Here is a 23,630-nt window from a genome sequence, read left to right as displayed (position 1 = left end):
CCAAAACTTGAAAGCAGCCAAAATGCCCTACAATAATAGAATGCATGCATAAACGATAGTACATCTATACAATAGAATATAATTTATCTATTTAAAAAGAATAGCTATTAAGCTATAGAAAACAATAGGTATTTACATATATAATGGCTAAGAAAAAGCTTTCAGTCTATTGCAAATGGCATTTTTATAATTTAAAACCAAAATTAGATTGATATGCTCTACTAAATGAAAATTAAGATAATACAGAGTTTTGCCTTTATTTTCTATCATACAGTGTTGATGAATGATAAAAATATTCTTTTTTAGTCTAGATAGATAATATAAAAAATATAAATATATTTATGTATATTAACCTGAAGGCAATGAAAAGAGGAAGAAATGGAGAGAGAGAGAGATTTAAGAAATTGGCTTATATGATTATGGGGGCTAGCTAAGCAGAAATCTGCAGGGCAAGCTACCACTGGCTGGAATGTCCAGCATGAGTGCTGTTGCAAGATTGAGTCTGAAGGTATTCAGGAGCCAGAATTTCTTGCTCCTTGGGGGAATCTCCATTTTATCTCTTAAATCTTTGGGCCATCATGTGATTGAATAAAGCCCACTTATATTATGGAGGGTAATCAGCTTTACTCAAAGTCTACTGACTGAAATGCTAATCTCGTGTAAACTATACCTCACAGTAACATCTAGACTGCCGGTTGACCAACAACTGGAAACTATAACCTAGTCATGTTAACATATAAAATTGTCCATCACAGAGATATCTGTTGCTTTTCCAAGATTTGCTTTTTAGCTATAAAATAATATATTCCGTGCTTTTCTCTTTGCACACAGTCTTCCTTTGTTCCTACATCTACTAATTAATCTACATCATTCTTTCTCCCTGAGATTATATGCTCTTTCCTTCTCAGTAAATGACATCACACCTCATGACTAAGAAATGCCAGATCCCTGAGCACCACACCCCTATGTGATCTCTCATTTCCATTTTTTCATAATTGATTATCTCACTGGAACAATTTATGAGTTTAAGGCATATAGTCATCAACATCAAAGGAGTAACTGACAGTCATTACTATGCGTCTATCATTCTACTTAGAGTAGTTGCTAACACAAGGCAGCAGTAAAATTCTTGGAGCATGGTGATATCACAGTATGACACCACAGTGGTTCCCATTCCACATGTCCTTTTCTGTGGTTTTATTTGATCAATACATAAGAAATAATATAGATGGCATAATTGATAATAATAGAAATGGCAGAAGCCCTGAAATTTTTAAACGATATAGGGTACTATCTTGCTGCAGTTGGCTAAGGAATCCAATTTAAAATGTTCAGGAGGAGAAAAAAAAAAAAATTTGCTTTGAATTACAATTTCAGTGTGATAAGGTTAAATCAAAATCATCCAAACCTAAGGTCAAAAAGAAAGTTCAAAAAGATGTCAGGTGGCCCTGGCCGGTTGGCTCAGTGGTAGAGCGTTGGCCTGGTGTGTAGAAGTCCCGGGTTCGATTCCCAGCCAGGGCACACAGGAGAAGCGCCCATTTGCTTCTCCACCCCTCCCCCTCTCCTTCCTCTCTGTCTCTCTCTTCCCCTCCCGCAGCCGAGGAGCAAAGATGGCCCGGGCGCTGGGGATGGCTCCTTGGCCTCTGCCCCAGGCGCTAGAGTGGCTCTGGTCACGGCAGAGCGATGCCCCGGAGGGGCAGAGCATCGCCCCCTGGTGGGCGTGCCGGGTGGATCCCGGTCAGGCGCATGCGGGAGTCTGTCTGACTGTCTCTCCCGGTTTCTAGCTTCAGAAAAATACAAAAAAAATACAAAAAAAAAAAAAGATGTCAAGTAAGTATTAATCAGTATTAACTTCCTACTAGTAAATCTTTCTTATCTTCAGGTATATACATGTAGTTTTGTAACTCCATCACTTAAGTTGTATATATTTTTATGTTATTTCTTAAATGCATTTATGATTAATATCATTAAAAACAAATATTGGCAAGTGATGATCTTCTGAAAACTTTTAGAAGAAAATGGCAACACATAAAATAGGTGATATCTTTTGAGTCTCTGTCTCTCTCTGTCTCTTTTTTTTTTTTTTTTTTTTGGTGGTACTGGGTGCTGTGGGTGGGCTTCCTTTTTTTGCTCTTTCCTTGGTCCCTGTCCTCTCAAGATGGTGCATGACTTGTTCTGGATAATTCACCACACTTTGTTATCTCAGGTTCATAATCTTTAGGCCTCACTCTGTGCAGAGATTTACCAAACAAATGGAACCCAAGGTCAAATCTAAAGTGTACCAAAAATAGGTGTAAGTTATTAAATTGTTGCACTGACAAGGAAATAACTGAATCAAGCAGCAGGCAGAGCTGGCCTGTATTCTTCCTGAAGGCAAAGCCTGATTGCTCTGCAAAGCTATTTGTGTATTTTGTGTGGAGCTGTTCACACTATCTTACCAGTGTAGCCATTTAGGAAGTTCTAGATCACTGGAGCTGACCAGCCTCAGTGATAGCTCTTCTAAATTTAGGTCATATAGCCATAAAGTCATCAACACAATCAGTCCAGTCAACAGTATCCATCCGGAGCTTATACCGGAGAGTGGCATTGCAATGTTGCAGTTCCTGTGGCCTTCCTCCTTTCCTTGGTTGATTTTTTTCAGCCAGCAGTTCTAAAGCCCTCAGCTCTCCACCCTCAAAACAGCATTTACTCTTAACTGAAGGTGTTCCTCTTCCACTTACACTGATTCGGTCACCTAAAATGAGTTTCAAAATAATCTGTTTGTTTTCATCTTTATTTTCTTCACTATTTTTTAAAATCTGTGATGTTGATATTAGAATTAATATCTCTTACAGTACTTAAGTTATTGTTTTCTTAAAATTTGTAGATACCAATGAAATGAAAGGGCACACATAAATAACTTTTGTAAACTCCGAAGCTTTATTGATATAGCATGTGCTATCTGTGGTATATGTACACAAGATTATTAAATAGAAGACAACTTTGATGGCTTCAACTGCCCCTTTTTTTTCCATTCCAGTTGTTTCCTATAAGAGTAGGCATCTGTTCATAGACTTTCTTCCTGATCTCATCTTAGTTTTATTTACTATTAAAATAATATATAAATGATATTAACAATTGATATCTCCAGTTTGACATCATTATACTTAAATGTTTAGAAATCTGCAACCACTCAAGTCCAATAGTCTTTACCTTGAGATATTCAAAGCTTTCCAAATATTAGCCCTATCATTTTTCTTTTTTTTAGATAGTTCATATTAAGCGATAATCGGAAGATGATTTGTATATATTAAATCCTATTGTCATGCTTATTTTATTGTTATTTTATTAATTTTTTCCCTAAAGTTGTAATCCATATAAATTTTTGTAGAAGACTGCTGGACACTGACGATGAGCTCAGTGACATTCAGTCAGATTCAGTCCCACTGGAAGTCCGAGACTGGCTGGCTTCTACCTTTACACGAAAAATGGGGATGATGAAAAAGAAATCTGAGGAAAAACCAAAATTTCGGAGCATTGTACATGCTGTTCAAGCTGGAATTTTTGTGGAAAGGTAAGTGAAATTTCTGGTATTTCAAGACAAAATTTGGAAAGCAGAAGGCATTATGTGAGCCTTTCCCTTGTCTCTCACCCTTTCATTTCCCTGGTACTCCGCACTTTTAGTAATAAGTACTAGGAAAATGAATAGAAAAGACTATTAGTTCCCTCAAAACAAAAAACTCTAATAAATATTATGATTGACAATAATTATTTTCTGACTCTTTTATAGTGTGATTAGTAGTTTCCTTACCCTCCAAGATTAGAATAATTATCCCCATTTCAATAGAGTAATTAATATAAGTATTTTTATTTATAAACTGCTCTGAAATTTGCTAACATAGGCAGGCATCCCCAAACTATGGCCCGCGGGCCGCATGTGGCCCCCTGAGGTCATTTATCCGGCCCCCCACTGCACTTCCAGAAGGGGCACCTCTTTCATTGGTGGTCAGTGAGAGGAGCACTGTATGTGGCGGCCCTCCAACCGTCTGAGGGACAGTGAACTGGCCCCTTGTGTAAAAAGTTTGGGGATCCCTGTGAGGATACAAATATATTTTTTTATTATAAATGATCACACAGATCTAAAAATTACTTATTCATTTAAAATAAATGTAACATGAAAATAATATCACTGTCATGCTGTATCAAGAAAGCCTAGAGTAGAGATATACATAAAAAATATTTTAATTCTGATATTCCAAGAAGTCAAAATTAAAGGGAAAACATGATGAATTACTTGGCTTTTATTATCTCAAAAAATATATAGCTTTTACATGGAAATTGAGAAATTGAGTAATATGTCTTACAGATTTTTAATATAATATAAATTAAATAAAAAGGTTAATATCTTCCATAATGGTTTTTTATAAAAGATGAAGAATATTTTCCAAGTGATTATTTCTTATGTTGAACTCTAATATAAATTAATGATATAATCATTACATTATGGTTTTGTCTAGGTACCTTCAAGGAGAAGGTATTGCAATAGGGTTTAGGAATTGTAGCTTGCTTGTGAACTAATTATTTAAAAAGTAATGCACATAATTAATAATCAGTTAATTTTTTTGTTTCCAGGACTTTTAGAGAAAGCACACATAGAATAGAAGCTTATTACTACTTCTATACCTTAGGGTAACACATTGATTCTATTCTTATATGAATTGATGGGAGAATTGATTATATTTAGCGTTTGATGGGCAGCTTGTCTATCGAAAGATAGAAAAATTTGACAAATTATTAATTAATAAAAATATTTGTTATTTATGTTCTTATAAAAATGAAAATAACTTTATTCTTTTTGTATAATCTTTCTTAAATGATATTAATGACAATTTGAACAAACTTTAGCAACTTTATCATATACAAAGGACAGTCCCTTTTCAATAAGATGAAGTTAAGGCAAAGATATTTTTACCTAGAAACTAAAATTATAATGACTTTATAAGGTGGTTGTAAGTAAACAAAACAGTATTAACATGTATCGCATGGTAGGTGCTTAATAAATGGTGACTATTGTTATCATTGTCATCATAAAGGCAGCCTGTAACTGATGATATAAGGTGAACTAGTCAAAAGTAATCTTTTCCCTTATATTTAAGACACAGTTAAAAACTTAGAATAAATAATACATACATATATATATTTATATTTATACTTATTTTTTTTTCTTTTTTAGGATGTACAGAAAGTCCTATCATATGGTTGGTTTGGCTTATCCAGAAGCTGTCATAGTAACATTAAAGGTGAAACAATTTCAATTATTTTAGTTTTTCAAATAGTAATTTTTTTAAAATCTTCTTAAAATGCCCAGGAGAAAATGAGAATAGGTCTTTGAAACAGCTTACATATTGGTATGTAAAAAATATTTTAACCATTTTACAAAATGTTATGTGTTCCAAGTTATGACTTATTGTAGACTTAATTGAGGATTTATTTATACTAACAAACTATATCAATGCATATGCAATGTGTGCACACACACATGGGTGATTTTTTTCTACTTTATGCTTTATTTACATGGACCTTGAATTCAATTTTAAGACAGCAACAGAACTTTCTGAATATACATATTTTGTTTTGTACATATTATGAAAAAGTTGAATGCATTATAAAAATATGTTTCAGTCAAATATGATTAAAGAACAAAACTTATATGGAAAAAATTGTCTAGAATTTTAGGTCTGAAAAAAATACAAAAAGTAAGATAAAATTAAAAAGAAAAAAGAAAAAAAATCTTTCTTTTCTCTGCAGATGAGTCAGACCTAGTCTGGGGTTCACTTGCAGAAAGTACTAAATGTATTAAAAATAACTAGAGTCAAAACTCAGAAGAGGAAATTTTGGCTCACTCTCCATTGTGTGTGTGCACGTTTGTGTGTGTGTACAAATCCTAGGTGTTTTTTTTCTGCAGAAGCATTTTAAAGGCTCATCATTCCACATTCCTTTTTTTCTTTCTGTATGGCTGGCTGCGGGGGCCATGCAGGCTCACATGGATTTGGGCAGATGGTAAAGGAACTGTGGAGCCGGAGGATGGTGGGCCATTGTGTTTATTAGTCTCACAACAGCAGAAGAGCAAGCAGGCAGGGAAAATGGTCTCTTCTCTCTCTCTCTCTCTCTCTCTCTCTCTCTCAGGACTCCCCAGTCAAAAGGCAAACAATAACAAACAATGGCCCCTCCCAGTGGTGGCAGGCAATCCACAATTTGCAATCTGCTGCCCCGAGGGCAAGCACCAGCAGCCATAGACTATACACACAGGGTGCTGCCCCATGCTCATGCACCAATCAGGCAAAGTACAAGCGAGCAAACCTAACACACTTGTTTGCTCAACACTTTCTATCACTTAATTAAGGTGGAGGAAATTCAATTTTGTCTTCCCTAAGTTTAATTATGGTTTTCCTATACTATGAAAAATTTAAAAGATGTGTTAAACTACTTTATTACCTTAAGTTTATATTGCATTCTTTTGTCCTTTAATTTCCTTTTATATATTGCCTTTGTATTTGTTCTTTCTCTGCTGCATATTGGATTTTAATCTTATTAATTTAAAAAAGTAGTTTGTTTTTCTTAGATGCCTTTTATATTTATGTTTCTAAAACTAATATAACTGAAATGTTACATTATAGAATATTACTCCTCAGCTCTTGAGAGATTTGATTTCCTCAACTATGGGAAAGTATACTACTTATTTGACTTATTTTAAGAAACTTTATTTAAAAGCTAACAAAATATTTAGGTATGAGAGAATGTAAATGTTTTTCTAAATCATAGTATAAAAAAACCCATAAATTAACAAATTTAAGTAAGTATTTTTCCTGAGATACCTCCATATCTACTTTGTTCTCAATCTGACAATGTAAGGGTCAAGCACCTGCATTAGTGTACAAATGTAATCATCATTGTTGATGAAAATCCCCAAGAAATGGAGAACTCACCTTTTACCCAGTGGGAAACTCCTAATGGGATCTAAAAATAGCAGCTTTATAACAGTCTGAACTAATTTTTCTGTTAGCTGTGGAATTTGATAAAATATTTGTTGGGCTTCTTTGAGCTCTACTGATAGTAAAATGGCTTCTTACTGAACTTTTAGAGATTTTAATTGACAAACAGTTAAAATAAGTATTAAAGTAAGTATTTAGGGATCAAATTAGGGACAAATGCAAGAAATTTGACAAGAGTATGGAACAATTCAATAAATATTTCATTGGTGTTCCCAAGTGATTAAAAAGGCCATTTAAAGTCATTATTACTATTTTTCAAATAAAATATTTTTAAAAGAGACTGTTGGAATGATATGTATCATCAGATTCTCAGTTGAGTTTCAGCATGTTACAGTACAGACATCTGGCCTCCATAAAAATGTGTTAAATGAGTGAAGCTCTAAACATTGCCCACTCAACTTCAGAATTAATGCACAGCTTTAAGGTTGTCCGCTTGCTTACAGATACTAATCCTGCAGCGTATGTGATCAGACCTTCTTTGCTAATGGTTTTGATAATCACTGGAACTTACTCTGCTGTGTTTCTTTAGGTTTTCTAATTCCAGCGCCTTACTTAGTGTTGGATCTCAAACTTTACATTAAAATTTCCCTACTGATGTATGGGACTGATACCACTTGTTACAAGTCTATTTTGAGGACTTCTCCACAAGTTTTTGCCCTGGAATTACCTTAAGGAAAATCACGCCGTAACCAAGGGACACTTACCTAGAGTAACTCTTTTCCTACAAAGCTGACTATTTCCCTAAGGAATTGCCTGAAATGCTAAGATTACCATCCTCTTCCTCAGTCAAAAGAACCATTTCCTTTATCTTACCATCTTTCCCTCAAGGAAACTAAATTAATCAGCCAAGGTTAGAGTGAGTAATGAGGTAGCATATATACTCTTTAGGATATTAACATTTTAAAAGAAAATATAAAAATATTAAAGACTGTAACCAAATTACTAACTTCTATGGTGGAATTTCAGCAATATAACAAGTGGGTGGGTGGGAAAGAGAAATTTGGGCTGTCTTCTCTTTATTTCTCAATTAACATCACCTATGTCACCTGTAATTCTACATTTCACTCTGGAAAAATTATTTTGAGCATGAATTTGTAAAGAGATTTAGGATAAGGTATTAAAGTAATATCAGGTTGCCCTGGCCAGATAGCGAGGTTGGTTAGAGCACCACCATACTGAGGCGCAGAGGTTGCTGGGTTGATCCTTGATCTCAGCACTCACAGGAACAGTCGATACTCATGTCTTTCTCTCTCTCTAAAATCAATAAAATAAACATTTTTTTAAAAAAGTGTTATCAGGTTTATTACATTGTTTGATCACATTGGGATGAAGGGGAAGACCTTAGCCCTACATTAAGCTTTATGACCTGTCTTTTGTAAACCCATAGATACTAAATGGCGTTGTCATATCAAATGCTGGTAAAAAAAATAGTAAAATGTGCTGAATTAAATTCTGGTTGCTGGATATATAATGCCTGACCTTTCCAAGAATTTTTCATGGAAGGAAACAAAGCTATACGAATTTGTCACCTAAGGTATTTCCTTTTTTTTTTCTCTACAGGAAGTTGATAAATGGTCTTTTGATGTATTTGCCTTAAATGAAGCAAGTGGAGAACATAGTCTGAAGTTTATGATTTATGAACTGTTTACCAGATACGATCTCATCAACCGTTTCAAGGTCAGAAACACGGACTTAAAGTGAAATGCTCTTAGAACTAGATATCTGAATAACAATGAAAACACAGAACATTGAATCATTAATGAATGCATTTTATAATGTTTCTTCTTGACAGGTCACAGAAGTAGGGGAATGAGTTCAGGGATATAGTTCATGTTATGGTTATTCCCCTCCAACTCCCTGACTTAACTGTATATATCCACTTGGATATCATGAGTCCATTGTAACCTCATTCTAATGAGATACCAACATTTGCCTGAATTATTCACAGAACAGTCTTGTAGAGATTGAAAGCTATTTTAAAAAAATATGGTCTTCTGTGTTCCTGAGACACAGAATGGACCTTTATTGGTAGCTTTTGTTTAACTAAAATAAAAAGGTTTTTAATTAACTTTATTTTGAGGCATTTACACAACAGATTTGATCCAGATTTTGAGCGCTCTGCAGCTGTCCCTTTCATAACTACCTATGGAACTGTGACATTTTTAGAGCTGGAAGGTGCTGGGAAGTCATCCATTTTAGTACCTTGTATTACAGACAGAAAAACTATACTTTCCCCATTTTAATTGGGAAATTTTACCCTTTTAAGAACTAGCTTTCTGACTTGACCCTAGAAGATAAAAATATTTAAAGATGACAGAACGGGTAAGGCTGTTATTTCATGTAACTTAGTTACACAGCTCGGGTTTGCAATCCTCAGGATTAAAAGCTAACGGGTTGATGAAGTGGTTTTTTAGAACAGTCCACATTGAACTTCAAGAAGTTACTGCCCAGATCTGACCCACTAATGTGTCCCCTTCTGAAAATTGTTTCATATTGATTTAGAGCTACTCTTTTGGTAAAATGTGATCATAATTATTACTTTCTACAGATTCCTGTTTCTTGCCTAATTGCCTTTGCAGAAGCTTTAGAAGTTGGTTACAACAAGTACAAAAATCCTTATCACAATCTGATCCATGCAGCTGATGTTACTCAAACTGTGCATTACATAATGCTTCATACAGGTATCATGGTAAGAAAGTCTTTGTAGCTGAAATTTGTGAGTTTGAAACATCACATTCTATTCCCCTAAGTTCTCATTATCTCTTTAATACCCATAGAAGTATTTATATTATAAGTAATAATCTTTTGGATTTTTGAGGGTTAATGAGTTACCCATAATACACATTTTTCAAAAAGTATTTTAACTCAGTGGTAAAAAATATACCCAGAGGCAAATGAAAATATGCTGTAAGTTTTCTAAAACTTGGACTGTAAGACAGTTTTGTTTGTAAATTCCTTTTCCTGTAGAAATCAATCAAGAAAACAAAACGACCTAGAGAAAAAGTCTTTGAAATGGAAGTTAGTTATAGAGCCCTTCCTCATAGCATCATGCTCTTCTAAGCTGATCTCAGCTGGCTTTTCTCTTTTACATGCATTGCTAATCACAATCCAATCCTTATAAGTATTTGGAAAATTATTCATGTGAATTTTTCCAAATTCCCCTTCCTCTTCTTTCCTTCTGATATATCCATGGATAAGTATATAAATGATTCAAGAATGCAAACTTTGGGACAACAGGGAGTAGATGGTAGGAACCATGAGAATGCTTGGAGTTTCTGTAATGTCTTAGAGGTCAGGCTGACTCTTGAAGATGAAAAGAAAGAAGCAGCTCTTCTGAAGGTTCCAAACTGAAGTGGGTTCAAAGGGTTGTATGTCAAGTGAGGTCCACAGATGTTAGTGACTTCTTGATTCTTCATGCATCAACCTAGGCTGAAGCAGTGTCAGGAAGCACATGTAAAGAGAATGTTCCATCAAACCCCATGACATGCATTGAAGACTTACTTAGAATTTCTAATCTGGTGGCAAGTAAAGTCTCTAGAGCCACACACAGCAGGTTGTACTCAAGATCTTAAAAAGATCTTGTGTACCTTGTGTACCAGGTACATAATTCTCTAAGTTTATTTTATATAGAAATATTTTATCATTATTTTTCCTCCAAGAAACTATTAAGTGTTTTTTTCTATGCATATTTATTTGCTGTGATTCATCCAATAGTATTCCACATGATGTCTAAAGAAATTGTCTCTTCTTCTCTTTCATTGCTTCCAAAATGTTGCAGATCCATTGATGGATCTTGCTCCTGTCCCATGTTCCAATTATTTGTTGCTCAGTTACAAACTGCTCTAAAACTTAGAACTATAATTTATTAGAATCTTTCAAGTGTCTGTGGTTAGAAGAGTCTCAACTAGAAGGTTTTCACTTGAGATCTCTCTGTGATTTTTAACCAGCTAGCAACTATGTCTAAAGATACCTGAGCCTGTCACTAGACATACATGATGGTTCACTCACATCGCTGGAAGTTGATAATGGCTAATGGCTGGGAGTTGAGCTGGGCTTTTTTTGTTTTGTTTTGTTTGTTTTGCTGGATGCTTGTTGTTTATTTTCCATGTGGTGCAAGGCACATAGTTACGGGTGTCAGGAAGGCTCATGTGTGGCTTGGGTAGGAAAGAGCTGGGCTCCCTCAATTTCCTTTTTGGTATTTTGCTGTTTTGATTAAAAAAAAAAAAAAAAAAAAAAAAAAAAAAAGAACCCAACTGCTTCTGCTTGCTACAGCCTCCCTAGTCTATGGGGTGGGGTAGGGTGAGGAGGGGGGAAAGGAGAGTGGAGGAGGTGGGGGAGGGGCTCAAAAGAGCCTAGCGCCTCTGGAAGTCTGGTGGCTGGTGGTGCCCGGCGTTGGCTTTGCCAGGTTGGCCACCAGACTGCTTTTTTGTGGCTTTCCGAGCCAGGTCACAGGTGATCATGTTGCTAGAGGCCTGGGGAGATTCCGAGTGTTCTGGGCACTCCAACACTGTGGCCATGAATGGGAGAGTGGACTTCCCGAAAGAGAAGCTCGCCCACTAGTGACCTGGGTCTGCCTTGGGGAGACGGGGGTGGTGGGGGATGGCTTCCCCCGGGTACTCAGCACTTCACAAGAGCTGTTACTGGAAGTGGAACCCAGGCGGCGCTGGTAGTAATCGTGGGTGGCCACGAGGGAGCCGCTGGAGGGGATGGTTGCCATGCTTTTGCTTGTGGACTGGTGGCAACCTCGGCGGCAGCCCCTCATGGACCTCGGTGCGTGATCACAGGTGGCGGGAATGAGGGCGCTAGGCCACGGAGCCCGTTTGCAGAGGAGATCGTGAGAGGCCACTCCGTGACCAAGATGCGTGGGGATCTGGGCTGGGCTTTTAAGTTCCTTATAATCTCACCAACAGTGCAATAGGAATATGGATTTTATAACAAGATTAAAAAGTAATATAAACTGATTTGAAGTTAAGTCCTGTTTGAAAGGAGGCAGAACTCTCAAAAACCTTCATTGACACAGTGACACGAGCCTCCTGTAACCTTCTGGAAGCCTAAACTGTATGTGTTGTTAACCTCATACCTTGTGTTTTCCTGTTTTAAGTTATATACGCAAGCATCTCTGAATTAAGGTGTAGCTATGGCTATGCCCATTGGGCTAGATCAAATGCAGTCATAGCTGGACTCGGTCCTTTGTTGAGTTTATTCGCTATTCACTCCAGGAATCTGATTTGATGTATTAAGGGAGAAAATAGAGATTAGCGATAATAAGTAGACACACAAATATTCAAAGATAGAACTTTAACATCTGTAAGTTTTTTCAAAGTAGTATATTAACCTTTTTTATACTCATTTTTCTTTCTGCCATGTGTGCATGTGCACACACACAAACACACTCACGCACACAGAAACTATTCTAAAGTGCTTTTGCTTTTAAAAGCTTCATTGTCACAGCTGTTTTTTAAATTCTGCTTTCACTTGGTTTGAGATGCATGGCAATTAATGTGATAAAGTGCCCCCTGGCACCTGCAAATGCTGTTGTGAAAGTCATTTTAAAATCTTCCTGATAAAGCTACTGCTGCTTTTTTCCTTTCTAAGGCCTTAGACTGGAATCTAAGAGCGAGGTGCTGTACATTTCAAGTATTTAACTTTGCCCTTTCTTCTGAATTCTGTGGCTTTGAAAAGTTAACTCAAAAATGAAAAGTAAGATACACTCTTATGGAAACTGAACTAAGTTTCCTAAGTTTCCTCAGGAAAAGATGGAATAGAAGAGTAATGCTTATTTCGGTATAACAGAAGAACTGCTTGCATTTTGAAGTACAATGCAAAGTTCTATGCCATTTCAGCTGGGGGCGAGGGGATGCTAACAAGAATTTATTTAAAAGTTTCTGCTTAAGTACAATTCTTTGGTCACAAGTATAAAGGGAGCTAAATAAAAGTGCCGTATTTCAGCTTCAGCACCTCTGCTCTGAAGGTGACATTGAAGAGATGAGGGATGTTATATTATTGGGTAAATAGAGAAATTTAAATACACAATGTGACTTGACCTTCAGACTTCCAAGGAAGAGTCCTTCCAGGTTATAACAAGCCATTTCAGCTCTTCTGGAAGACTGAGGATGTCTGATGTAGCCTGACATGACTCTTAGGAAGTTAAAGTTATTTGTAAAGGTTATATAGTCACTGCTTGACAGGACAGTGACTTAATAATTGCAAATATAACTTTACTCTACTTTAGGAAGGTTGGTTTGCAAAGTTATGATTTTATTTATTCTTTAGCATAAAAGTATCAGTGGACTCCTTGCTTACCCCTTAGTTTGACTAATACAGAAAAAAAAAAAGTCTGGCAGGAGACTCTAAGTGTTGTTCTGGATCCAGAAAATATAGTTAAACTAAAGGGAGTAATAAGAAATGTTATGATAGGCCCTGGCCGGTTGGCTCAGCGGTAGAGCATCGGCCTGGCATGCAGGGGACCCGGGTTCGATTCCCGGCCAGGGCACATAGGAGAAGCGCCCATTTGCTTCTCCACCACCACCCCTTCCTCTCTGTCTCTCTCTTCCCCTCCCGCAGCCAAGGCTCCATTGGAGCAAAGAAGGCTCGGGCGCTGGGGATGGATCCTTGGCCTCTGCCCCAGGCGCTAGAGTGGCTCTGGTCGCGGCAGAGCGACGCCCCAGAGGGGCAGAGCATCACCGGGCAGAGCGTCGCCCCTGGCAGGCGTGCCGGATGGATCCCGGTCGGGCGCATGCGGGAGTCTGTCTGACTGTCTCCCGTTTCCAGCTTCAGAAAAATACAAAAAAAAAAAAAAAAATGTTATGATAGATGGTCAAAGGAAAGGCAAAATAAATTTACAAATTTGTTGACTCTATTGTCAAAAACGGGTTACACTGCCAGTTTGACAGTTCTTGAAAAGTTATTTTAAAAAGCTTTTTTTTTTGATGAAAAAGCGTTAGATGAATTTTAATTTTCATACATATGAATGTTTGTTCTATAAAGAAAAAGAAACACACACACACACAAAATACCTTATTATAAAGTATCCCTTACATTAGTGTTTTAGTTGACACCCTGCTGTTTCAGAATAATCTTATCAGTGTAACATTTATGGAGCACTTTAGTAGCAGTCCAGCACTGTCAGGCGACTAATGTATCTTGTTACTTGGAAACTGTTCAGAGGACCATTGCTTGTAAGGGATTGTGATGAAGCCATTGTTCTTCAGTTTGTTAATGTCATGCAGACCCCCTGAGGCCTGACAGTAGGCAGTGAGAGAAAGCTGATGTTAGTACACACTGGGTCTTTCCCTCTCTTTTGTCCTTTACTTTGGAGCCCTGTGCCACAGAGACAGTGGTATGGGCAGGTCAGTCCATTTGCTGAAGGGCAAATGCTTCACTGAGTGCTGCCAAGCCACCTCCAATGTCTCCTTATATATGAAATCACTGGGGCTGTGGCAAGGGAACACTTGCCTTTGATGGCTCCTGGCATTGTGTTCTCCCTCAGTAACACTAAGAGTAGAAGAAAAGAGATGACTTGAAATCTGTTTCCTTTGGAAACTATAGTCCATTTACTACACCCAGAAATAGCCTCCCGCGACAGCACTGACATGACTCAATTTTTCTCCAATCAGTCTACAGAAAACATGCCATTATGTTTCTGCTCTGCAAACTATGTATGTTGGGCAAATAAATTTGGAAATTCTGTTTTAATAGATGGATTCTCAGACACTTTTTGGAAGAGTAGAAAGAGTATAGGTTTTTGAGGCAATCAAAACATGCATTTGATATCCTATTCCAACACTTGCTACCTTGTTCGCTCTCTACTTTGTTTAACCCTGTCACTAATACCTTGTAGTACAACACTGGGGAGTCAAAATTATCATATATGTAAAGCACCTAAATTAGTTCCTGAAATATATATAATAGCTATTAACATGCATGCTAATATTAGTAAAAAATCAATTTATTATATTATGTACATTAATATGTATGCTAATATTAGTAAGAAATAAATTTATTATGTTATGTACATTAAATTTTATGTATTATTATTATAGACTTGCATTCTATACTAGGTAAATTATAGCAAATTACTTCAGCCTATTCAAAGGCAGATAAAAAAGAAATCTGAAAAAAAAAAAGAAATCTGTCCAGCCCTATAATTTCAGAGAAAAAGAGTTCTTAATTATGGTCTTTGGACACACCAGAAATTAATAGTTAAGTGTGATTTTCTGTCCTGAAATTCTCCCAGCCCTTGACATCCATTTTTTCTCTATTACAAACACACATACACACAGAATAATTTAACTGTGAAAATTAACATCATACATCTTAAATCAAAGCTCTGTTAACTTTTATTCATCCATATATCTGGTTAAATTGTCTAGAAATCCTGCTTTTGAAACTTTAGAAGAATGCATTCAGCATATCGCCTGCCTTTAGTAATGAAAGCTGTTGTCATCCATAGGAGAAATATTATGATTCTGGAAGGAAAAGAATCTATGGAATTCGACAGATTTTGTTTTGAATCACTGCTCTGCCACTTGAGAGCTAGGTGACTTTTGACAGGTCCATTCACTTCTTTAGGATTCAGCTTTGTTATCTGCTAAATAGGAATAAATATATTCATCTACCAAATGGTATACAGAATGGTTATAAAAATTAAATGACACCATCTAACTTAAATTTTCAGTTAATGTTAGTTCCTTTTCTTTCCCTTCCGTCATCATTGTACATGCTATTAATGGCAGTCATATCTCCCTCTAATATAATTTGAGGACTTCTCATTTTAGGGTAAGGCCTTCTGAGCACTTCTCTAGTCAAAACACAACCTGCAGTATAGATGAATCACAGTCTTGTACTGCTTATTACTTATCCATTTAACCTCTTATTTCTGTTCATCAGGAATCAGAAGAGCCTAGCTTATGTCCTGCCACCATTCTAGTTGGGAAGAGTGATATGATTCAGACTCATTTGCTCTGCTTGTCCTCTTGAATCATTTACAAAATTCATAAATTTAAGCATCCATTTTCTGAGTTCGAATTTTCATTTGACCAGCATAGAATAAATCAGCTTAAAATTCTTTCTCTAATACAAAATAGATATATTTTTAAAAATTAAATGTTAAAGTTTCTCTCTTCTCAAATTATTTTATAATTTTGTTATTAAAATTTTATTATTAAGACTATAGCATGGCAATAAATAAGAAGATTCGTGGAGAAAATACTATTTATGAGAAGCAGAGATTAAGAAGACCATAAACAGGAAACACATGTATAATCAATTTTGATAACTAGAAAGATGATCATTATAAATACTTATTATGAGATCATCTGTAGTATTTTTTATTTTTTTTACAATTTCAGTTTCATAGTCTATATTATTATAGTAAACATTAGCTATTTTTTAAAAATCACAGTTAAACCTGTGTATCTTAAATATAACCAATAAGAAATATTTAAGGCATTCTGTGATTTTTGTTTTCTAGGAACAATTTCCTTTAATAGAACAATGGGTTTCTGGGAGTACAAAAAAACTGGTTTAATTCAAATTGCTATTCATTTCATGGGGCTTAATTCCACAGTCTCATTGGGGACATTGGAGGCTCAGTTCCAGTTCAGCCTATAATACAGGCCTAAAAGGATTACTTTATTTCTTTTAACGACTCACAATTAAATGTGTGTATAAACACAGAACAGCTGGTTATTTCAACTCTCTTTTATTCTGAAAATCATCCATCTATGAGGCATTTATTTCTGAATTGCCTTCACTAAAGATACATTAACTTACCATCATTCTCCAAATTAAATGGCTTAAACACTGTGTTTAAAGTTTTAAGTTTAGTAAAATGTTACTCATTCTGTATTTTACATATGACATGACTTGCAACAGTGAGAGTGCATACATTAACTATAAACTTCTTTTAAAAGCCACAAGAGAATGACTGCTAATTCTGTTTTCGCAGGAGTTGTGGCTGCGAGGGAAAATAACTTATCTGCCTGAAGAGTAACAAAGATTTAAAATCAGGATTGTCTGACTTCAGAGTCTTCACCCACTGCTCCTTACTACTTCCTCTTAATGCAAGACTGATAGCTTATGTGACAGGAGCAAAACTTAATAAGAACATGCCTTTGTCAACTATGAGACATAACAGTTGTCACCTCCTTTATTTTTGGTTCTATGGACCTACAACAGTTTTGCCTTTTATACAAAATTTAAATTCATTAGCTCTAATAAAGGCAGCTATCAACTCTTTCCCATGCTCTGTACTATAGATTTTCAATCATACTTCACTTAACTCTCCCAAACAACTGTACTACTGGCAATTGAATTTTCATATGAACTTCTATACTGTCATTCTATATTTGCTCTTTCAATTTAGAATATCTCTGTTCCCAACCTTCCATTTAGTTGCCAGACTTTGTCCATCCTAATTCCAAGACCCTTTGCCACTTTATTGTGACCATTTAACATGTATACGTGTAGCTTGCATTTTCATATAAAACATACAAATTTATGTTATATTCTTCTGTTGCTTTGTACAAGATCTTTAATTGTTTCACGTGTATGGAATAAACTTTATGTCATTTTGGATTCTCCATTCCAAATGAGTTGTCCAACAGGACTTCCTGTAATAATGAAGTGCTTTGTAACAGCACTGTTCTTTATGGTAATCACCTGCCATCTATGGCTTTTGAGCAGATAAAATGTGGCGACTGTGACTATGAAAGGGAACTTAATTTTACTGAATTTTATTTATTTTTTTTAATTTAAATAGTCACATGTGGTTATATTAGTGCTGTGAACGTGTTATGCACAATGTGAGCAATAAGAAAACTATTAAATTATCTAAATGAATTTCTAATAGTAGTGGAATTTTGCTAAACCACCCAATAGATAACAAAAATAAAATTCATATGAAGCAGGTAGTCTGGATCTTATGTGAAAGCATTTAATTTTTCATTGTTATTAACTTTAATTGTACAGACAGAGAATATATGTGTTATAAAGAACAAATTTGGTAAATCCTTAGTGTAAAGCCAGCAGGCAGGGCTGGGGCCACCATCACAGCAGCCTTCTGGCCCATGCAGGTTCGCATTGGATTCGGACAGTCGGTAAAGAAACCATGGAGCCAAAAACTGGTGGGCCATAGCCTTTAATCCTACCTTGCACCCGGCGGGCAAGTAAAAATACACACTGGGCTCCAAAACCCAGTCACACTCAGTGCTCACAAAGCTACTGATTTATCCGAGTTTCCTAGAATCAAAGGTTTCTAGCTCACCAGCCTTATTTCCCTCAGTTCCCCATCTTCTTCCTTATCCCAGATACAAACTCTGTACAAACTGGCATCTCACTCAGCACTCCGCCATCTTGGCTGCTTCTCCTGGCCTCCTCCACGTGGCCTCCTTTAGCTGCTGGCTCTACTCTCTCCGCTCTCTCATGCTAACCTCAGGAACCAAGAGCCCGAGTCCCGTTCTGCCTCCCTTTTATAGTGTAGAAATCCAAACCCTTAATCCAATATACATAATAGGGAAGTCTCTAATACAAAGTCACTTCTCTGAGGCATGATAGGATTGTACCACCCTACAGCAAAAAGGGTAGGAAAGGCTTAATCCCAAAACCAAGCCCCAGGCTACAAGGATTCTGCCTGCCTTTAGCCCACCCCAACACACATTAATATCACCTGGGCAACGGCCTCTTTAACAAAGTGAGCATAATACATTTTATCTGCCCAACACTTAGAAACTCTCCAAATCTTTAAATATAAAGACTAAGTTAAGTTTCTCTGATGAGCAAAGTGAATCAACTCTTTGATAGGAAAGTTTTTTATAGAAATGTCTTCTACAAAAATTAAGCTAAAAGACATTTTACTGATGTATGAACTGTGTTAAAATTCAATTAAGGCTATGAATTCAAAATCCAGTCAAGGTTCACCTTTTAAATCATAAAATATTACTTCTTTTTTCAATTAGCAAGAAAAATTATAATGTCTGGATTTTGAACTTATAAGACATAAAACAGTCATTGACTCATGAAGTATTCATTATTATGCATGATTAATAGAGGTGAAATAGAAAGAAAAATTATTTAAAATCAATAAAACAATTTTATATGATTGATTATATTGGGGGTACTGAAAATCTTTTTTGTAGAAAGACAACATAGCCTTTGCTTTCTAAACATGTTGGTATCTCTCTTTAATGTACTAGCACTGGCTCACTGAACTGGAAATTTTAGCAATGGTCTTTGCTGCTGCCATTCATGACTATGAGCATACAGGAACCACAAACAACTTTCATATTCAGACAAGGTAAGCTAGATAAAGTATTAAATTTTCTAAGATAAAACTTGGAATTGTTTTCTGCTTATTACTTTAAGAAGATTTAAAAATAATAATGATGATGTCTAGTAAAAATTTTAACAAAATTCCTTAAGCTGTAATCACTTCAATTACCTATTATTTACCAAGAATTTTGTATATATTTTGTGGCATACTTAGCAATCTACAGAACATAAAAATGTATAATATATATTTTTCTCTGCCCTGAATTTACACTCGAACTGTAACACAAGTTAAATGTTTATTTATTGAAACAAATCTTGCAATTTATGGTCAAGGCATCAGTTTGATGTCATTATGTATTTGAAAGTAATAACACTGCACTTCTGGAAAAACAATCTAAAAATCAAAGCAATCTTACTTCCAGGTGAGCATGAAATGTTAAATTTAAAATAATTGGAAAATGCAATTTTAAAAATAATGGTGCGAATGGCAGTTATTAGATTCAAAATACCAGTGTATTCATCTGTTAGAGCTGTCATCCTAAAATGCCACAAATCTCGTGTTTTAAATAACAGAAATTTTCTCACAGTTCTGAATATTAGCAGTCCAAGATCAAAGAGTAAGCAAATTTTATTTCTTCTGAGGCCTCTCTCCTTGACTTGCAAACAGCCACTTTCTTGCTGTGTCCTTACATGGCCATTTCTTTGGGTGTGAGCCTCTTTGGTGTCTCTTCCTTTCATAAGAACACCAGTGATATTGGGTTAGGACCCCACCTGTATGACCTCATTTAACCTTAGTTATTTCTTTAAAGACCTTATCTCCAAATACAGTCATAGTCTAAAGCAGTGGTCCCCAACCCCCAGGCCGCGGACCAGTACTGGTCCTTGGGCCATTTGGTACCGGTCCGCAGAGAAAGAATAAATAACTTACATTATTTCTGTTTTATTTATATTTAAGTCTGAACGATGTTTTATTTTTTAAAAATGACCAGATTCCCTCTGTTACATCCATCTAAGACTCACTCTTGACGCTTGTCTTGGTCACGTGATACATTTATCCATCCCACCCTAAAGGCCTGTCCGTGAAAATATTTTCTGACATTAAACCGGTCTGTAGCCCAAAAAAGGTTGAGGACCACTGGTCTAAAGTACTGAGGTTTAGAATTTCAACATGTAACTTTTCAGGGAATGCAAGTCGGTTCGTAATAGGAAGATGCTTTATATTTTTTGATTGCACAGAACTCTCCCTTCTTGGAAGGCAGAATTGGTTGAGGACCCATCAGATTCCAATTCACTTTATATGCATAGGATCCTGAAGTTTTTGTCTTTCAGTAGGCAGATCTGCTTAATTTAAGGCGGAGATGTAAGTTAAGAGATTGATGTCTTCCTGGAACCACCTTAAAATTCTACTCTTGTTGAGGAAAAACTAAACCTAGTTATTTGATTGATTTTTAAATTAAGATAATTTATTTTATAGAGAAGATTTAGGTTTACAGAAAAATCAAACAGAAAGCATAAAATTCCCTATGTTCCTTCTGCCTACTTCTCAGCTTCCCCTACTGTTAACATCTTGTACTGTGTGGTACATTTGTTGCAATTGATAAACTATTATTGATATATTATTAGTAACTAAAAATTACAGTTTACATTAGGGTTTATTTTTTGTGTTATACATTATATGGGTCTTCCAAATGTATCAGGCCATGTCAACCATTATAGTAACATATAGGCAATAGTTTCACTGCCCTACAAGTCACCTTACTTCACCTTTTAATTCGTCCCTCCTTGCCTCCTGTAAAGCCAGTAGCCACAACCACCATCAGAGCTGCCTGGCCTATGCAGGTTCGCATTTGATTTGGACAGACAGTAATGAAACAATGGAGTCATGAACTGGTGGACCATTACTTTTAATCCTAGCTCGCACCCCGGTAGGTGAGAAATACACACAGTGGGAAAACAATTCTCTTTCCATTCAGGGCTCCCAAAGCCACTAACTCATCCGAGTATTCCTAGAATCAAAGGCCCCACCAGCTTTATTCACCTCTATCCCCATCTCTTTCTCTTTGTACTAACTCTGTATAAACTGGCTTCTCCTTCAGCACTCCGCCATCTTGGCTGCCTCCCATCTGCAATTCTGGTGACAGGATCTGAGCAAGGCACCCCTAGTCTGCCTCATTATATAGTGTAGAAATTAAAGCCTTTAAGCCAATATACAAATAAGGAATTCTCTGATAGAAAGCCACTTATCTGAGGCATAAATGGGATTCCTCATAAGAGTGCACCACCCCACATCATGCAACAGTCAAGGGTATGAGGAAAAGCATAGTTTTGAGAAGATCTTAGTATTTGAAGGATGTTGAAAAGATCTTACTTAGTATTAAAAGGGTGGGAAAGGCTTAGTCTTAAAACTAAGCCTTAGGCTGTAACAACTTTGCCAGCTTACAACCTGTCTCCCGCACCCCATGCAAACTATAAGCCAGCAAACATATATATCATATTTACAAACTTATTTGACTAACACCTCCCCTTTTACCCATGGCAACTATTGATTTTGTTAATGTCCCTATACAGTGGTACCTTGAGATATGAATTTGATTTGTTCTGTAACCGAGCACGTAAGTCAGTCAACCTGTATATCAAACTGCCAATACTGGACCCGTGCGCCAATGTGCCAACTAGCGGCAGCTTCCCAAATCATGACTCATATCTTGGAATTTCGCTTGGATCTCGAACAAAAATACAGACCGAGTTGCAGCTCGTATCTTAAAATATTCGAATGTTGGTCTGTTTGTATCTCAAGGTACCACTGTTGTTTTGCCTTTTACAAAATGTCTTGAGATCATACTATACAAAGCCTTTTCAGAATGGCTTTTACTTAACAATATGTAGCTATGGATCTTATGTGGCTTCCTATAGCTTGACAGCTCATTTCTTTTCATTGATAAATACTATTCCATTGTCTGGATATACCAAAGTTCAGTTACTTTATTCATCTATTGATGGATATCTTGGTTGATTCCAAATTTTGGCACTTATGAAAAAAGTTGCTATAAACATTCATGTGCAGGTTTTATGTGGTCTGTTCACTTCTTTTTTTAAGTGAGAGTAAGGAAAATAGGGAAACAGACTCCTGCTTGTGTCCTGACATGCTTGAATCACTTCGTGCATGTGTGAATCAACCTAGCTATCCTCAGCACCTGAGGCCATTGCTTGGACCAAATGACCCATCCTCAGTCCCCAGGTGTTGGGCAAATAAGTTTGTAGAATGTGATTTTTATGCTCACTTTGTTAAAAATGGCTGCTGCCCATCCTCAGTCCCCAGGTGTTGGGCAAATAAGTTTGTAGAATGTGATTTTTATGCTCACTTTGTTAAAAATGGCTGCTGCTCATGTGATGCTGCTGCAATGTGATACTGATTATTATCTTTCTGCTTGAGAAGGGGCTTGGCTATGCTAATGTGGGCTGGGGGGGGGGGGGGCTTTCGTGCCAAAAAGTTTTCTTTTCTTTTCTTTTTTTTTTGTATTTTTCTGAAGTTGGAAATGGGGAGGCAGTCAGAAAGACTCCCGTATGCTGCCGATCGGGATCCACCCGGCATGCCCACCAGGGGGCGATGCTCTGCCCATCTGGGGCATTGCTCTGTTGCAATCAGAGCCATTCTAGCGCCTGAGGCAAAGGCCATAGAGCCATCCTCAGTGCCCAGGCCAACTTTGCTCCAATGGAGCTTTGGCTGTGGAAGGGGAAGAGAGACAGAGAGGAAGGAGAGGGGGGAGGGTTGGAGAAGCAGATGGGTGCTTCTCCTGTGTGCCCTGGCCAGGAATTGAACCCAGGACTCCTGCATGCCAGGCCAATGCTCATGCCAAAAAGTTTTAAAGGAGGAGCTAGGAAGCCAATATGGCAGAGACCATATTGTTGTAGAGCAAGAGGCAGTCAAGATGGCGGGTGGCTGAAAGAGAAGCCAGTTTGTGCAGAGTTTGTACAGACAGAAGGAGATGGGAAACAGAGGTGAATAAGGCTGGTGAGGTAGAAACCTTTGATTCTAGGAAACTCGGATAAGGCAGTGGCTTTGGGAGCCCTGAATGGAAAGGGAAGTGTTTTCCGAATGTGTGTATTTCTCGCCTGCTGGGTGCGAGCTAGAATTAAAATGGTAATGGCCAACCAGTTCTTGGCTCCATTATTTCATTACCATCTGTCCAAATCAAACCTGAACCTGCAGGGGCCAGGCAGCTGTGATGGTGGCCATGGCTATTGGCTTTACAACCTCTGTTCCCCATCTCCTTCTTTCTACACAAACTCTGCACAAACTGGCTTCTCCTTCAGCACTTCGCCATCTTG

The 23,630-nt window shown here is 36.8% G+C and overlaps 1 protein-coding gene and 1 pseudogene across 5 annotated transcripts in view; one reads left to right on the top strand and one right to left on the bottom strand.

The window, feature by feature from the left end:
- Positions 1 to 23,630, top strand: part of PDE1A (phosphodiesterase 1A) — a 401,691-nt gene that overhangs the window by 299,618 nt on the left and 78,443 nt on the right. For all 5 annotated transcript variants that reach the window (XM_066345506.1, XM_066345509.1, XM_066345505.1 and 2 more), the window contains 5 exons: positions 3,371 to 3,553; positions 5,213 to 5,279; positions 8,592 to 8,708; positions 9,580 to 9,720; positions 19,226 to 19,326. In XM_066345506.1, coding sequence (XP_066201603.1) covers positions 3,371 to 3,553; positions 5,213 to 5,279; positions 8,592 to 8,708; positions 9,580 to 9,720; positions 19,226 to 19,326 — 609 coding nt within the window. The remainder of the gene's footprint in view (positions 1 to 3,370; positions 3,554 to 5,212; positions 5,280 to 8,591; positions 8,709 to 9,579; positions 9,721 to 19,225; positions 19,327 to 23,630) is intronic.
- LOC136378683 (pancreatic progenitor cell differentiation and proliferation factor pseudogene) lies at positions 11,384 to 11,872 on the bottom strand (annotated as a pseudogene).

The sequence above is a fragment of the Saccopteryx leptura genome, chromosome 7 (assembly GCF_036850995.1).
Source record: "Saccopteryx leptura isolate mSacLep1 chromosome 7, mSacLep1_pri_phased_curated, whole genome shotgun sequence".
NCBI lineage: Eukaryota > Metazoa > Chordata > Mammalia > Chiroptera > Emballonuridae > Saccopteryx > Saccopteryx leptura.
The sequence above is the reverse complement of the archived record's forward strand: the minus strand, read 5'-3'. Positions and strand labels throughout refer to the sequence as shown.